At 34.9% G+C, this 19,076-nt stretch overlaps 1 protein-coding gene across 1 annotated transcript in view; it reads right to left on the reverse strand.

The window, feature by feature from the left end:
• Nucleotides 1–19,064, reverse strand: part of LOC123566650 (aryl hydrocarbon receptor nuclear translocator homolog) — a 31,762-nt gene extending 12,698 nt beyond the window's left edge. The window contains exons 1-5 of the mRNA XM_045360937.2: nucleotides 18,906–19,064; nucleotides 7,657–7,714; nucleotides 6,298–6,527; nucleotides 3,017–3,096; nucleotides 352–444 (exon numbers count right to left, since the gene is read on the reverse strand). Coding sequence (XP_045216872.1) covers nucleotides 352–444; nucleotides 3,017–3,096; nucleotides 6,298–6,527; nucleotides 7,657–7,714; nucleotides 18,906–18,945 — 501 coding nt within the window. The 5' untranslated portion in view covers nucleotides 18,946–19,064. The remainder of the gene's footprint in view (nucleotides 1–351; nucleotides 445–3,016; nucleotides 3,097–6,297; nucleotides 6,528–7,656; nucleotides 7,715–18,905) is intronic.
• Between the last annotated feature and the right edge of the window lie 12 nt (nucleotides 19,065–19,076).

Here is a 19,076-nt window from a genome sequence, read left to right on the forward strand (position 1 = left end):
GGCTTTGAAAGCGAACAGCACTGATCCTGACCAGACTGCGTGGATGCGCAGGCTGGCCTGGATCCATGCTGGTCGCAAATGCACTATAATGTTGGTTTTCTCATGGTGCGGCTCATATAGCTGTTATGAAAATAACACTGTAAAATCAGGTAGTTTTGGAGTCTAAAGTTTGTTCTATTTGAAACTGGAACTGGTTCAGATGGAAGAAGATTTGTGATATATATAGCTAACTTGTTAAACATGTACTTACCACTTCATGACAATAATATCACTTCCGCAAATATAACAAAAATAAATCACTGTAAATCTTTCTGATCATACAGTAATGTCTTTTACTTAGTTATCACTAACCTGTGACTGATGTAAAACTGGAACAATTGAGTCAGATACGTATATAATCCGTCCCGTATCACACTGCACTACGAACAGAAAACCATCTGCTGCCTGAAAGAAACAAGAAATAACAACTATTAGTGTCATTGGTCATTACTGTACATCTGGAAATATTCAAGTCACTTTTAATTTGAGAGTTGATACAAACAAGAGGGCCAAGATGGCCCTAGGTCGCTCACCTAAGAAACACTCCATAACAGTGTAAAACATGTTTGACCTAGTGATTTCATGGAAACAAATATTCTGACCAATTTTCATTAAGACTGGACCAAAAAATTGGTCTCTTGCGATAAAACAAGCATTTTCTTAGATATGACCTAGTTTTTGACCCTAGATGACCCATGTTAAAACTTGACCTAGATTTTATCCAGGCAATCATTCTGACCAAAATTCATGAAGATCAACTGAAAAATACAGCCTCTATCACATACAGAAGTTCTTTCTTTGATTTGACCAAGTGACCTAGTTTTTGACCTCAGATGACCCATATTCAAATTCGACCTAGATTTCATTAAGGCAATCAACCTGACCAAATTTCATAAAAATCAATTGAAAAAAACAGTCTCTATCGCATACACAAGATTTTTCTTTAATTTGACCTAGTGACCTAGTTTTTGACCTCAGATAATCCATATTCAAAATTGACCTAGATTTCATCAAGACAATCATTCTGACCAAATTTCATACAGATCAATTGAAAAATACATCCTCTATTGCATACACAATGTTTTTCTTCGATTTGACCTAGTGACCTAGTTTTTGACCCGAGATGACCCATTTTCGAACACGGCCTAGATTTTATCAAGGTAATCATTCTGGCTAAATTTCATGAAGATCAGTTGAAAAATACAGCCTCTACTGCATACACAAGGTTTTTCTTTGATTTGACCTAGTGACCTAGTTTTTGACCCCAGATGACCTATTTTCGAAATTAGTCTAAATTTCATCAAGGTAATCATTCTGACCAAAATTCATGAAGATCAATTGAAAAATACAGCCTCTATCGCATACACAAGGTTTTTACGTGATATGACCTAGTGACCTAGTTTTTGACCCCAGATGACCCATTTTCGAACTCGGCCTAGATTTCATCGAGGTAATCATTCTGACCAAAATTCATGAGGATCAATTGAAAAATACCGCCTCTATCGCATACACAAGGTTTTTCTTTGATTTGACCTAGTGACCTAGTTTTTGACCCCAGATAACCCATTTTCGAACTCGGCCTAGATTTCATCAAGGCAATCATTCTGACCAAAATTCATGAAGATCAATTGAAAAATACCGCCTCTATCGCATACACAAGGTTTTTCTTTGATTTGACCTAGTGACCTAGTTTTTGATCCGAGATGACCCATTTTCAAACTCGGCCTAGATTTCATCAAGGTTATCATTCTGACCAATATTCATGAAGAAGAATTGAAAAATACAGCCTCTATCGCATACACAAGGTTTTTCTTTGATCTGACCTAGTGACCTAGTTTTTGACCCGAGATGACCCATTTTCAAACTCGGCCTAGATTTCATCAAGGTTATCATTCTGACCAATATTCATGAAGATTAATTGAAAAATACCGCCTCTATCGCATACACAAGGTTTTTCTTTGATTTGACCTAGTGACCTAGTTTTTGACCCGAGATGACCATTTTCGAACTCGGCCTAGATTTCATCAAAGTTATCATTCTGACTAATATTCATGAAGATTAAATGAAAAATACAGCCTCTATCGCATACACAAGGTTTTTCTTTGATTTGACCTAGTGACCTAGTTTTTGACCCGAGATGACCCATTTTCGAACTCGGCCTAGATTTCATCAAGGTTATCATTCTGACCAATATTCATGAAGATTAATTGAAAAATACAGCCTCTATCGCATACACAAGCTAAATGTTGACAGACGACAGACGACAGACGACAGACGACAGACGACGGACGACGGACGCCGGACATCGAGCGATCAGAAAAACTCACCTGAGCATTGCTCAGGTGAGCTAAAAAGTAGAAAGGCAATTTTTAGAATCTATGCTTCATAGCTGGAAATGCCCTCTTTAATATCCACAGGTGTTGGTAAAACATTTCTGGGTATGTTCTGATTGCATTAATACAAGAAATTAAATCTCAACAAAATATATATAACTTCCTACACATTTTATCCTCAAAAGTTGAAATCCATAAAATCCACAAAACAATATATCCACAAAATGGCAAGTATAGCCAAACCCATGAAATTTCATGTCAACAAAATAGAATTTTTTCACAGTACATGACTGTACAATATCATGTATGTGTGCTGTGCCATGAGAAAACCAACATAATGGCTTTGCGACCAGCACAGATCCAGACCAGCCTGCGCATCTGCGCAGTCTGGTCAGGATCCATGCTGTTCACTAACGGTTTCTCTAATTACAATAGGCTTTGAAAGCGAACAGTATGGATCCTGACCAGACTGCCCAGATGTGCAAGCTAGTCTGGATCCATGCTGGTCCCAAAGCCACTATGTTGGTTTTCTCATGGTGCGGCTCATGTGTATTTCTTTGGGATTAGAGTCTTTTCAGCAATTTTTCAGTCATATACAAATAATGGAAAATATCAATGACTTAGACTGGTAAATGCTAACTTACCTCTAATATGAGATGTTTAAGCTCTTGGTCCGTGAGAAATGAGGGTTTGTATGATCCATCTGTACTGGTGTTTCCTGTTCCTGGTAATTATACATATTTGTTAGTAAAATATCATAGACAAAGTATAAATCATTCAGGAAATCTTGGCAGTTGAAAAGATGGGATATTAACCTTTACCCTGCTAAATTTCCAGAGTGGACTGGTCCAATTTGAGCAGTACCATTATTATTCAAAGGGATGTTCACTGAAAATTTACTGTCTGAACAGCGAACAGTGCAGGCCACGATCAGCCTGCATGGACATGCAGGTTGATCTTGGTCTGCACTGGTCGCAGAATCACTTGCCGCCAGCCGGCTAAACGTTTACAAGTGTATCATTTATAACACATTTATCATTCCAACAAATAACTTCCTGTAAATAAAATCTTTATATTTTCTTGATAAGTAACTGGTCCACTCATTCTTCTATTGAATGGTTCAATATATTTTCTTAACCTTAACCTACTGTCAGCAACTGAATCTGCCTTTGCGACCAGTGCAGACTAAGATCAGCCTGCATGTCTACACTGTTCGCTATTCAGTCAGTATATTCTCAGTGAACACCCCTTTAAATAGTAAATGGTACTGCCCAAACTGAATGATGGACCAGTCCATTTTTGAAATATAACAAGGTAAATGTTAAACTATTAGTATCATATAAGAGCACGGACTTATTATTCTATTAGTTTGCAAACTAATTAGCATATTTGTATTAGCATATTTGCATAAATAACATTGTAATTTATTTCAATCCATTTTAGTGACTCAAAAATTGTCACTTAATGCATGCATAATCAAGCAAACTTATTAACACACTCATTTTTAAACTCTGTTAACTGAAGCACATACATCAATATTTTAAATATTTTTCACCATTTTGACAAATGAATTTCTTATCAGGTTTGTAACATCTGCAAAATTATGCATATTTTTCCATATATTTGATACCTAAATTCATAAGAGAACTTTTTTCATTCTAAGCAAAAATGGTTTTTCTGTGCAATATCAAATTAAAATATATTATAGCTGTTAGATAATACTTGCCTGCTATATTTCATACAAGAGGGCCATGAAGGTCCTGTATCACTCACTGACCTACTGACCTAAAGATCATCAAGATTAACATTCTGACCAAGTTTCATTAAGATATGGTCATAAATGTGGCCTCTAAAGTGTTAAAATAGCTTTTCCTTCGATTTGACCCAGTGACCTAGTTTTTGACCATACATGACCCAGATTCGAACTTGATCTAAAGATCACCAAGTATAACATTCTGACTAAGTTTCATGAAGATACAGTCATAAATGTGGCCTCTAGAATGTTAACAAGCTTTTCATTTGATTTGACCTAGTGACCTAGTTTTTGACCCCATCTGACCCAGATTTGGACTTGACTTAAAGATCATCAAGATTAACATTCTGACCAAGTTTCATTAAGATATGGTCATAAATGTGGCCTCTACAGTGTAAACTAGCTTTTCTTTTGATTTGACCTGGTGACCTAGTTTTTATCCCCAAGTTTCATTAAGATTGGGCCCAAATTGTGATTTCTAGAGTGTTAACAAGCTTTTTCTTTGATTTGACCTGGTGACCTAGTTTTTGATCCCAAATATCGAACTCTTTTAAGATTTTATTGAGGGTAACATTCTGACCAAGTTTCATTAAGATTCAGCCAAAATTGTGACCTCTAGAGTGTTAACAAGCTTTTCCTTTGATCTGACCTGGTGACCTAGTTTTTGACCCCAGATGACCCAATATCAAACTCATCCAAGATTTTATTAAGGGTAACATTCTGACCAAGTTTCATAAAGTTTGGGCCAAAATTGTGACCTCTAGAGTGTTAACAGTCAAACTGTTGACGACGGACGACAGACAGACACAGGGCGATCACTAAAGCTCACCTTTGAGCACTTCACGCTCAGGTGAGCTAAAAACAAGAAAGTAGGTCAGTAGGTCAAGGTAACAGTAAGGTGACACATAATCACTTGGATACAACAGGTAATTATATCGAAACAGTCCAGAAAATATGATCCGATAATTTTTGAAGTATTTTTTCCTATATAACTCATATAACAAGTGACCACCAGGGTGGGGCCTCTTTTCACCCCAGGGGCATAATTTGAACAATCCTGTTAGAGGTCCACTAGGCAATGATACATACCAAATATCAAAAGCCTAGGCCTTGAACTTTCAGAGAAGAAGACTTTTATTTTTTTTCCCTATATAAGTCTATGTTAAACTTGGGACCCCCAGGGTAGGGCCTCTTTTCACCCCAGGGTAATAATTTGAACAATTTTTGTAAAGAACCACAAGGCAATGCATTACACCAAAATCAAAAGCCTAGGCCTTGCAGTTTCAGACAAAAAGATTTTCTCCTATGTAAGTCTATGTAAAACTTGTGACCCCCTGGGCTGGGCTTCTTTTCACCCCAGGGGCATAATTTGAAGAATCTTGATAGAGGACCATAAGATGATATCACATGCCAAATATCAAGGCTCTAAGTCTTGCAGTTTTGGACAAGAAGATTTTTAAAGTTTTTCCTTTCAGTTGCCATGGCAACCAGAGTTCTGCATTAAGTTAAATTCTTTGAAAAATTTTGAAAGGGGACCACCCAAGAATCATTTCTGTGAAGTTTGGTGAAAATTTGCCCAGTAGTTTTCAAGAAGATTTTTTTAGAAAATGTTGATGGACACACGACACATGACGGATGACGCACGACAGACACTGAGTGGTCACAAAAGCTCACCATGAGCCTTTGGCTCCGGTGAGCTAAAAAACCAGAGTTTTCATCAGCTGATTTTTTTTTGTATTCCACAGATAAAATCCTCCCATCCTCTATCATTCCAAAGCAAAACCGTGTATGTACCCAAGTTTTATTCAAAGTTGCCACCAATCATCTACTGTGAAATCATTAATATTCATGGGGGACTAATTTTTGTGGATTTCGTGGTAAATCCACGAAATTTAATCCCAACGAACAAGATTCATTTTATGTTCAAAAGTTGAAAGAAATCCACAAATTCATATCCCGACAAAATTGCCATTTTCACCAAAACCATGAAATTTCATGCTCACAAAATTAAATGATTTTAAAGTATACGGATTCTCCAGAAGAATTTTAGTAATTCAAAATTTAGGAGGATAGACCAATATACAGACGACGCTCTAATACCGGTTTTTTTTCCAGGGGTTTTATAACTGAAGGAGTGGGCCTTGACAATTGAATAAGCTTGTGTTTATATACCTCTGAGTGACTTCATATGTGATACTGCCATACGGAGTATAGTAAGTTTATCTGGTTTTCTGGCAAGTGTGGAACACGTTGGCACCATGTCACAAAGTTCATTGATATATGATGTCATCTTATTTCTTCTCCGTCGCTCAATCTCGCAGTGACTCTCGCGAGCAAACTTTTCCTTATCTGCCTGATCGCTGCTGGCGTACATCCCTGGCTGACTGTCTTCATCGTCAGAGCTGAAATTACAGTGCCAAACTTACAATGCAATAAAAATATGACATATGGCAATTACTAAACTTTTTTTTTTAACTCGAAAAGATAGAATTATATTAAAACTGATTACAGCTCATCATTTCATCCTGAAAAATGTTTAATATTCATGGATATCAAATTTTCTAGTACAGGTATCTCCGTTGAGTCAATCCATGAAATTAAATCCCACTGAAGAAGTTAAATCCCCATTTTACGTTTGAAATCCACAAAAAACTGTTTCTGCCAAGACCACAAAATTCTATGCCCACAAAACTTCATGCTTTACAGTATATATCGTAAGATGAATCAAACACAAAATATCCCACAAGTAAAATGAAATTGTATCCTTTGATATTCAAAACAACATTTCTTTAAATTTACAGAAATATTATTTAAATTCCTTTAAATTATATTGAATTGACCCCAAGGAAGAGACTTTCCATGGTCGCAATACCCAAGTGACCACTTAATTTTATATATGTCAGACCATCATATTAGATACATGCAATTTACCTGACATAAAATAAACTTAATAAAAATTATTTTTTAACAAGTTCTTTTTCCCCCTACATCTCAGAAACACTAAAACATGTCTTCTAAATCGAAACAGTATCAACAATATGAACATCTGTATATAGATTCATTACAAGTATGTTTAAATGTTTATGGTCAAAACAAAATTAGTCTTTGTAAATTCAATTTTATGTGTAAATAAACCTGCCTTAGCTACCATCTGTATAAAGTAGCCACCTGCCTTAAACAGCCAGATTATATCACTCCGTTCAGCTGCTTAGTGCTTGCATAACTGTATCTTTAACGTTAAAATTTGTGGATAGAAAGACATTGAAAATTTTAAACCATACTAGTGTGATACCTACTGGTATTGTTATTTATGGGGAAATCATAGGCTACCGGTATATTATTTGAGAGAAATTAATGTGTCTCGTACAGATTTATTGAACGTCTCCAGTATGCTGTAGTTTTCAAATGCAATTAAAACTGAAAATCACACGCAAGCGCAGCTAGAATGACTAATAGTGGTGACATAGAACTTAGAAAACCAAAAACTTCAAAGGCAAATGCCAAATTCAATGAATATACATGAGAACTTACTCTCTACTGCTAGAACCTCCTTTTCTTTTTTTGTTACTCTTCACACTGTCTGGTGTACCTGAAATGTATAAAAAGTTACATTAAATTAAAATGTAGATTCCTTTTGTAAAACAGGCCATAAAGTCTTTTTACTTTCTACTAGGTTAAAGACGCATGGAAACTAGCAACTAACCTCAATCCATATATAAGGAGTGCTCATTTTTTTAACATAAACCTTTGAGGGAACAGTGGTCTAGAGGTTAAGTTGTAGGCTGCTCAACCTGGAGGTCATGGGTTCAAGACCTACGTGGGTCACCACCATGCCTTCTCTCATATGACATCAGCACTGTTTTTTCCAGGAAGTGAACTCCTGAGTGATTCAAATAAGCTTTCAGCTTTTATCACAATAAAGATAAAATTTAAAAAGATTAGTATAAACCAACATTAATATGGTTTTGTGTCCCTTTTGTAAAGTTTACACACATTTACTTTTTTTCTCAAACTTTCCACACACACTTAGCATGTTAAGTCGACAGACTACACTATATTCTATTTAGTACCACTTTCCGTATTAAAAGAGCTGAACTCTACTTACTCTGTTACGAGACAGTGCTGACTGGCTCCCGGCTTGTAACAGTCACAATGATTTAGCAGGGCAAAAGCAGTTTTACTAACTCCCAGGGCTAAATCTGATTGGTCAGTTCATTAACAGGCTGAAGTACCAGTAATTATATTTGAGCGACAGTCTACCATACCCTAAAGTGTTCAGCTGAACTCTAGGAGTATAAGCTAAAAACTAAAATGATTTCTAAAAGTCCCACTAAAAAATGAAAAAAAAATAAAAATGGAGAAATATTACACACAAACCTTTACTTTTAAAAATTGTGCTTTACATTTCTTTGTGTGTGTGTGTTGTTTTTTTTTCTGAGGTATTTAATCTTTGTACATGTACCTGAGATAGTTTCATGACTCTCCTTTCTCAGTAACACCTGTCATTAAAATCTCTCTGCCTGGCAGTGGTGTCAGTTTCAGTATGGTTATGATCAACTAATACAGGAGTTTCTAAATATAGCTTTTAATATTATGGTGGGAATCAATACCAGTCGTGACAAAATCTGGGATAGTTCTGATGAATATAACTCAACTGACATGATTTTGAGCAAAAGTGATAAAAACCAAATCTCTGCAATCAGTCTCAAAATTTTCTGAATTCCACTTGTACTAGCCACAGGTGGCAGTAGCGTACCTAGGATATTGTATGGGTCCATGAGCCATAAACACTTTAATATATTACAATTATTACGTTTCCTAAGGAAAAAAATACCAAAAAGTCATTTTGAAATTTTTTTGCCCCTGTGACAAAAATTTTTCAAAATGACTTTTTGGTATTTTTTTCCCTTAGAAAACGTAATAATTGTAATATATTTAAGTGTATATGGCTCATGGACCCATACTATATCCTAGGTACGCTACTGCCACCTGTGGTACTAGCATACAGCATTTTGCTATTATTTTGATTTAACATGCAATTAAAAAACAAGAGCACCGCCTACGGGTGCCATCGCTCGTCTGCAAGTGCTGGACAAGCCAGGACAACATGGAAGAAAAGAGTTACAGTTCAGATTTTCTAATGTAAAAAAGGCCCTAATTCTGACAAGATGCAGGTTAAAGTTATGGTTCTTGACCTACATTGACCCCTAATAAATGATGATAAACAAGTGTGCAAAGTTTAAAAGCTGTAGCTCTTATAGCTTTTGAGAAAAGGTGACCTAAACAGTAATTTTAACCAATAAACTCAAATTCTTTAAGTACAAAAAGGGCCATAATTCTGACGAAATGCACATCATAGCTATGGTTCTTGGCCTACATAATGATATTCCCCTAACGATGATTAACAAGTGTGCAAAGTTTCAAAGCTGTAGCTCTTATAGTTTTTGAGAAAAGGTGGACCTAAACAAAAATTTTAACCAAGAAACTCAAATTTTCTAAGTACAAAAAGGGCCATAATTCTGACAAAATGTATATCAGAGTTATGGTTTGTGGCCTACATAGTCCTCTAATGATGATAACCAATAGTGCAAAGTTTCAAATCAAAGCTGTAGCTCTTATAGTTTTTTTCAAGTGACGACAATACCTCATCGATTTTTTTTCAAAAATCAGAAAAGCTAAAAAAAAAAACCGTCCCATCTCTCATGTGAATTCCATTTCGCTTCTTTTAAAGGTGGTCAATTACATTTGAACAACATTTTACGACATTTTTATATTCAATTAGATTTTTTAAAGAACAAAAAGACCCATACCATATAGCTAGATTCCTATTAAAAATCTATATTTTATTGTTTGTCTATGAAGTTTTGTAATTACGTCACTTTAATATAAACTGTTTTTCTTTTAAAGCAGAATTAGTCCATTTTTTTTTTAAATTTCAACATAATCTGAGCCGCGCCATGAGAAAACCAACATAGTGGCTTTGCGACCAGCATGGATCCAGACCAGCCTGCGCATCCGTTTCTTACAGTTTCTCCAATTCCAATAGGCTTTAAAAGCAAACAGCATGGATCCTGACCAGACTGCGCGGATGCGCAGGCTGGTCTGGATCCATGCTGGTCGCAAAGCCACTATGTTGGTTTTCTCATGGCGCGGCTAATTTGCATTTGATAGATATCGAGATATTTCAACAATCTGAAACAAAAAGCAAGATTTTAAATTGCTGCACTGATAAAGCTTCTGAACTCAATCAGTTTTCAATCTATCTTGGTTGCATAACCAAGACACAGAAAAGGAGGTAATAATAAGTTTACAATCTTGCATTTCTTGTGAATTTCAGCAAAATACACACATGTATATTCACCTTCTTTCACTGGAATTTTTCAGGGGACGTAGGTTCAAGCCCCACTGGGGCCAAAACTTTTTTCCTTATTTTCCTTTTTCTTTTTGGTAAGTTTTTACTTTTATCAAGACTTATTATTGATCTATTGTAAAAAAGTGGAAATATTTTATTTGGTAAGCGACTTCTTGCTGTTCAAAGTGAATCTACCTCTGAAATAGAAGGGGGCCGAGTTGGACATCTTTAAAAATACTTAGTTACATGCAGTTAAAGTTCTCTATTTTGCCTGTACATATTGTTGAAGATATGTAGGTAGGTTTTATTTCTGCCCCAAAGGTTATTTTTGAATGAAGTGAGCAAAATTTAAAACAGTCCCACAGGACTCAACCTTAATTTTTCGATGTCTGTCTCAATAAATTCGTTTACTTGAGGCACCCAAGAAAAAATGATATTGACAGTTTTATTTTGTGTTTACTTGTTTACCAATAGTTTGATGTTTCTTTTATTAAAATTGATGGTAAAACAAATTCTCTGCAAATGTTTTGGACAGTGGCCATCACTATGAAGTTTGTCTCTACTTCAGCCTGAGGAAATACCATAAATTATACAAAATTTATTAAAAAAAAAATATTAAAAAAAAAAAAACTGCACTGTAAAAGTTGTTTAAAAATTGCAACACATTGCAAAACACGATCAACTTTTAGAATATACTAAGTAAATGTCATTTTTTAAACATTACTAATAGAGGTCCAATACCTTGTATCGATACTTATGATGGTCAGGATCCATACTGTTCCCTAACAGTTTCTCTAATTACAATAGGCTTTGAAAGTGAACAGCATGGATCCTGACCAGATTGCACGGATGCGCAGGCTGGTCTGGATCCATGCTGGTCGCAAACGCACTATGTTGCTTCTCTCAGTGTGCGGTTCAAATAATTTTGTAAATGACTTAACTGTTAATTTTCTAACAAATCCATTTGCTGACCAAAATCTTATTAATAATCAATAAATAACTATTGTTGACTAACATACTATGCAAAGAAATTTCTAAACATTAATGCAATTATTACAAAACATTTGACTTCATCAACCATTTTTGCCCCGGGCCTGAAATATTGTCAGAACGGGTTCTTTCACTGTCATCTAGGCTCGAAAATGGCTATTTGGCCTAATTTGTGCTGTCATGGCGTTATACTCAATATACCCGCAAAAATACTAAACAAACACTACCGCATTGTGGATCATCAGCTTTCTGATAAAACTGATTGGCAGCCGGCGAATGAACATTTGAAGGCATATTATTTGACAGTGATGAAAGAGAGTAACTTCGTTGCAACAAAGAGCGTCTGGTATAGTCTGGTACATGTTGTGAATTATACATTCCAGTCTCAATGCTGAACATTCGATTCAATCGCTTCTGATAAGAATCCATTTTCCAGTTTTTTCATGAAAGACTGGTTAAAAAATACTGACCAGTTGTATTGTTTTTAAGTTTTCTATGAGAACAATCCTGACAGTGATTTCAAATTTAATATCCATAAACTGTGCAAGCAGGTGCGTAAACCATTTTACAGTTGTGAAACGGAAAACGAAAGTTACACTTCCGACCAACGTATCTTTTTTTCACTGATTTTTAAGGTTTATCATTTGTTTTAACATTTATTTATGATTTAGTCAAAACTCCAATATTCCAATTTCTCACAAGATACTTAAGACAAATCTAATACTGTCATTTTATTCATAAAATGCTCTCCTTTCTTAAAAATCTAGTCCATAAACCCATCAACCGTTTGCTGCAAAAATATGCACCAAAACTATATCTGACCTTTTAATTAATATTCACTAACAGAGAAATTATCGCAGGAAATATATGTCAGCTGCAAACATTTCTAATATTTTAGAGAAAACACATATTGATGTAATACAAGTCTTTCCCACACCTTGTTGCTAGGCAGGCAACACTCTCTGAGGAAAGTGTCACATTCATACTCTATGTTAGATCTAGTGGTAAGTATTGACAGGTACTATTCTAATTATTGTGCAGGGAAACACAATTTCACCTATATATGAGCCGTGCCATGAGAAAACCAACATAGTGGGTTTGTGACCAGCATGGATCCAGACCAGCCTGCACATCCGCGCAGTCTGGTCAGGATCCATGCTGTTCACTAACAGTTTCTCCAATTCCAATAGACTTTAAAAGCGAACAGCATGGATCCTGACCAGACTGCGCGGATGCAAACCCACTATGTTGGTATTCCCATGGCACAGCTCATATTGAAAATGTCACATTTCTCCAAAGTGAACAGAAATAGAAGACTCAACTTATATTTTAACATGCAAAGCGGGCCAGTAAAGGTATACGCCTTAGTAAAGATACAACTACAGTCAATTTTTGTTTGCTCAAACTCTGATATTTCAAACACCATCCCTTTGCTCAATTTTTAAACCATCAGAGATTTTATGGAGACAAATATTCTGACCAGTTTTTTTAAGATTGGGCCAAACATGTTGCCTTTTGAGTGTAAACAAGCAGTTTCTTTCATTTGACCTAGCAACCTAGTTTTTGACCCCACATGACCCAGATTAGAACTCGCCCAGGATGTCATGGAGACAAACATTCTGACAAAGTTTTGTGAAGATTGGAACAAAAAACTGGCCTCTAGAATGTGAACAAGCTTTTCCTTTGATTTGATCTAGTCACCTAGTTTTTGACCCCACATGACCCAGATTTGAAATCATCCAAGACTTTGAAACAACAAACATTCTGACCAAGCTTTATTGTATACACAAGGTTTTTCTTTGATTTGACCAGGTGACCTTGTTTTTGACCCCATATGACCCATATTCGAACTTGACCTAGATTTCATCAAGACAAACATTCTAATCAAACTCCACGGATATTCAGTGAAAATAAGTTGCCCCTATTGCATACAACAAGGTTTTTCTTTGATTCAAAAGATCACCTAGTTTTTGACCCCAGATGACTTGATTTCATCAAAACAAACATTCTGAAAAAATCATGAAGATCCGGTGAAAAATGCAGCCCCTATTGCATACACAAAGTTTTTCTTTGATTTAACTGGGTGACCTAGTTTTTGATCCCACAAACCCAGATTCTAGCTTGACCTAGAGGTCACCAAGACAAACATTCTGACTAATTCTCATGGGTTTCAAACTTAAAATGTGGTCTTTAGAGTGTTAACAAGATTTTTCTTTGATCTGGCCTAAGACCTAGTTTTTGACCCCAGATGACCCAGTTTCTAACTTGACCTAGAGATCATCAAGACAAACATTCTGACCAAGTTTCATAAAGATGGGATCAAAACTGTGACCTCTAGAGTGTTAACAAGGCAAATGTTGACAGGTGCCAGACGCAACACAACAGACGCCGGAATATGATTGGTCACAATAACTCACCTCGAGTCTTCATAAGGTTTTTCTTTGATTTGACCTGGTGACCTAGTTTTTGATCCAAGATGACAAAGTTTCGAACTTGACCGAGATATCATCAAGACAAACATTCTTACCAGTTTCCCTGACAAATGGACTTAAAATGTAGCTTCTAGGTTTTCCTTTGATTTGACCTGGTGACCTAGTTTTTGACCCCAGAGTGTCCAGAAGGTAAAATGTTAACAACAGATGCCAGACAAATGTTGATGACAATAGCTTACTTTTGAGCAATTTGTGCTCAGGTGAGCTAACAAGAGCATTTTTTTTCAAATAATCTTCTGTTTTGATAGATAAATTATAGTCTTCTATCTGCAAATATCATTGTCAGTATTCATATTAATTAACGGACCTCTATATAGCCCTATGCCCTTTGTCTAGAGCTCTTGAAACCAAACCTCTAGATATTGGATCTACAGGTACATACAGTCACCAAACTCCTTGCCATTGCCATAATATGAGGATGAGGCTGTCATGTTGATTTATTTCTTTACCCTCATGACAATCATGCTGATTTTTTTTTTGTTCGCACAACTGTTGTGCCAGTTATTTTCGTTATTGCATAACAATCAATAGACACCTCCATGATAACATGTACTGATGATACATGTGTTACTGAATGACAGGCTAACGGTGCACATGTTTATTTCAGTACATAGGTTCACTTCAGTAACTGGGCGGACAAGACAGTCAAATATAAATGGTCGATGCAGATCCATCAGTTCCAGTAATACCATAGTGCCTCCCAGACTCCTGAATAATCATTAACAACCATTCTAGTTCTGGCTACGATAATTTAATTGGCGATTGGTCGTGTCATCAAACGTGAAAGAAATATTACATTTATTACCTGTGCAGGGTGTTTGTCCTGCGCTAATAGAAAATCTGGACATTACTCCGATAATTTGAATATATATTTCATACAATATATTACATTTAACTTTGTTATACCATTAACTAAAACTGTAGTGTTTGCAATGATGAATATAACATTAAATCTGTAAAGTATGCAGGATATCGACCCTGCACTAAAAGCAAAACCTGAAATGACACCGATATTTTAAATATATTTGATTTCTAAAATATATAACTGTTTTTTTTTTTCTTAAATATATTCACAGTAGAAAATAAATAGAAAAAGAGTAATTTTCCTCAAAACGTGAACAAAATATTACATTTGTTATCTGTGCAGGATCTTTGTCTTGTGCTGAAAGTAAATCTTGACATTACTTTGATATTTTGAATATCTTTCATAAACTTCTTTTCATGTTAACTTTTAACATCGTAATACCATTACAGACTAAAGTAGTACCAGTAGCTTTTTCAAAGATTAATATAATGTTACATCTGTAACATGTGCAGGATGTCAGTCCCACGTCAACAGCAAATCTTGAAATGACACCGATATTTCAAATATAATTAATTATTTCATTTTTAAAACAACATATCGATATCATTTTTAAAAAGTTTTTATAGTAGAAAATAAATAGAAAAAAAGAGTAATTTTCATCAAAACGTGAAGAAAATATTACATTTGTTATCTGTGCAGGGTGTTTTGTCCTGCCCTAATACTCCATTACTCCATTATTTTGAATTTATTTCATAAACCATGTTAACTTTAACTTTATTATACCATTATCGACTGAAATTGTAGCTTTTGCAATGACGAACATAATATTACGAGTTTTTATTAATAATACTTACAATATGGGCGTCATTTCAGGATTTGCTTTTGGTGCAAGAAAGACATCCCGACAAAGTAGTATAATATTCAAGTTTTTTTTTTTTAATTTAGTACATTTATGTTGAAGTATAATGAAACAACTAAATTAAAACAAGAGCTGTCCGTAAGACAGCCAAGCTCGACTATTCGAAATATTGTCACAGAAGCAGGAAATTATTACCCAAAATGTTAAATATCAAAAGAGTTTTAAGTTCTAAAGGGGACATAATTTGACCAAAATGCATATCAGAGTTATGGGACTTGATGCTATCAACTAGTTTTATAACCCCAAAGAAACATGTTAAGTTTCAATTCCATATCTGCATTAGTTTTGGAGATAGTAACTTGCATGTAAAACTTTAACCAGGATTTTCTAAGTCCAAAAGGGGGCATAATTTGCCCAAAATACATGTTAGAGTTACGGGACTCGACCCAGTGAGGTAGGTAATTGATCTAGAAAAAGAAAAAATAAGTTTCAAATCTATATGCCTTTTAGTAATAGCTGTATGTACTTGCACGCAAAACTTTAACCAGAATTTTCTAAGTCCAAAAGGGGGCATAATTTGACCAAAATGAAGGTCAGAGTTATGGAACTTGGTGCTATCAACTAGTTTTATAACCCCAAAGACACATGTGAAGTTTCAATTCAATATCTGCATTAGTTTTGGAGATAGTGACTTGCATGTAAAACTTTAACCAGAATTTTCTAAGGCCAAAAGGGGGCATAATTTGCTCAAAATACATGTTAGAGTTATGGAAATTGACCCAGAGAGGTTGGTAATTGACCTAGAAAAAGAAAAAATAAGTTTCAAAGCTATATGCCTTTAAATGATAGCTGTATGTACTTGCATGCAAAAACTTAACCAAGGTGTGACGCCGACACCAGGGTGAGTAGAATTAGAGAGCTAATTAGTAAGTTTATATGTAAAATCCTTGAGTATTCTACTTAATGATGGGATATGCGAGTAGCGCAGAACAGGCAATCACTACATTTTTGGTTTTCTGCGCAGCCTGATTTGTTAATACCTCTACCTGTAATTAAACAATAAACCTTTCTTTTTAGGTTAGTATAAAACCACGCCACGCAAAAAAAATAAAATATTTTAGTCATATTCAACTTGGTTAATGTTAAATTATAGTGGCATAAAAAATCTAAATGTGTAAAAAACTTGAACTGAAAGCGCTAAATTACAAGTTTAATATTTTGTGTTGTTTAGTTGTGGAATAACCTTGTTGAAATTAATAAATATTTAGGAGAAATACCTAAAATATCAGCGTAATTTTTCAATTTGCTTTTTGCGCAGGCCAGGTAATCTGTAGAAATAACTAGAATAATTAGATAAATAAATAAATACAAGATTGCCAACAATTGTAATTTGTACTTCGATTTTACGACTGAGGTATTTCATTATACAAGCGATTTATTGAAACTTGTTCCGTTTGTGTGCTCCAGTATTGCTGAAATAATACAAATATAAAAATAGCCTAAAAATACCATAGGACGATGTGTACTAGCCAGAGGAAATCACACTTTACGCATGTTTTGGTTTTATTGCTTTGTTTCAGATTGGAGGTATTGAAACCTGGTGACCAACTGCTGGGAATTTACTGATGTATAAACAAATTTATCTCACCTCACCAAGATACTGTATATGAAACTCTTAAGTTTTATTTAATTTATGACAACAGACCATTTACATTACAAAAAAAATGTAAAAGGAATGACCATAATATACAAAGACATTTAGCATTTGACATTAAATTTTGTTAAATAATCAATTTACTTACTGCAGAATATATACCAAATATGCAGCACAAATTACAGATATTTATAGTGACATTTGTTATTTGCGCTGCGCATTTAGTAAATCGCACAGGGCGAATCTATCCTGCGCAACGACTGGTAAATCGATGCGCAGATAACCAATGGAAAGAAATTTGATATATGCGCTGCGCGTTTGGTAAATTGCAGAGATTGGCTATTTGCGCTTAACATCTAAATATAACATCTACATGATCTACGAGGCTAAATTTTTTTAGTACAGCCATTCCCTAGTAGGAATGAAATTCCAGCAGTGACTGTGATTACAGATATCTTCCCAACTAAGTAAATATATATATATATGTGTATACTGATCAAATTAACTTTTGTGCTAAACTCTTAAATTTTTGGGTACAGTCAACTCGCCAATAGAGAATCACTGCCAATAGCGGGTCACTTGAAAATAAAATGTGAATCTCCCTAATACATATTAGAGTATACAATGTTTAAGTATCCAGTAATATAAACTTATCACTTAGCTATTATTACACAAAAGAAGATGGATCTAATCTAATGAGTTTGAGTTCCATGAATAGATAACTCTTGCAACCAGTTTCCTGACTTGGATTTTAGCACTTTTGAATTCTTCGAAGTAGAATATTTTTGAGCATACCTCACAGTTTCTTAGATAAAACCACACAAATTCGGTACCATTTTGAAGAGTGAAACACACACTTTCATAGGAATAATATGATTATGAATTTTAGATTGACTTTGATGAAAAAAGTGCCATCAAGCAGAGGCGGCCATTTAGCCAATAAAGGGTCACCCATATCAGGGATAATCAAAAGATTGTTTATTCTGCTTAAGAATACAAATCAATGGTTGATTTGATGTAATAATGGTTTGAACTGGCAAATTTAGATAAATGAATAAGGTTCTGTGCATCAATACTTTTTGTTTGTTTTAGATATAGTTGGTGCTAATTATGCTTAGAAATACAACTGTGAAAACTAGCGCTGTATTCCTTTTACCTAGTATCTCCTGTTTGAAATGTAAACATACTGATTCTCATTATATTCTGCCTTGAAATGTTTATTTCCAATACCACAGTCATGTTTTGTCAGAAAAAAGACTGTTTTAAATGGATAGAAAATATGATAAACTAGGTGACCCTCTATTGGCAAAAGTGACCCCCTATTGGTGAATCGGACAGGTTTAAATATTTCATCATAACTTCAGACATAAAAGATAGATTCAAATAAATCAAACGTTTAAATGAATGTGAGCAATAGTTTTAAGTGTTAGTAAGTTTAGATATCATGAAAGTCTAAACATTCGTCACCACATGCTAAAAGTGTTGATAGTGACCCGCTATTGGCGAGTTGTCTGTAGTATGATGAGTGACAGATCGTGATACACAAATATTTATTTATAAAGACAGTCTCACTCTGTACTTTCTGTAAACAGCCTCCTATTAATCTCTTCTTGAACTCAGTATTATACCTGATCCACATGGTCCTGGCGAGAGCGATGTACTCGCCATTACACTTTTTTGGGGTTAAAACAAATCAGATATTGTTGTTTATTGACAAAAACTGTTAATTATGACAAAAACACAATGGCCCAATTAAAGGAATTGACTGGCTCTTGATTTCATTTTCACCTCAAATTAAG

The sequence above is a fragment of the Mercenaria mercenaria genome, chromosome 8 (assembly GCF_021730395.1).
Source record: "Mercenaria mercenaria strain notata chromosome 8, MADL_Memer_1, whole genome shotgun sequence".
NCBI lineage: Eukaryota > Metazoa > Mollusca > Bivalvia > Venerida > Veneridae > Mercenaria > Mercenaria mercenaria.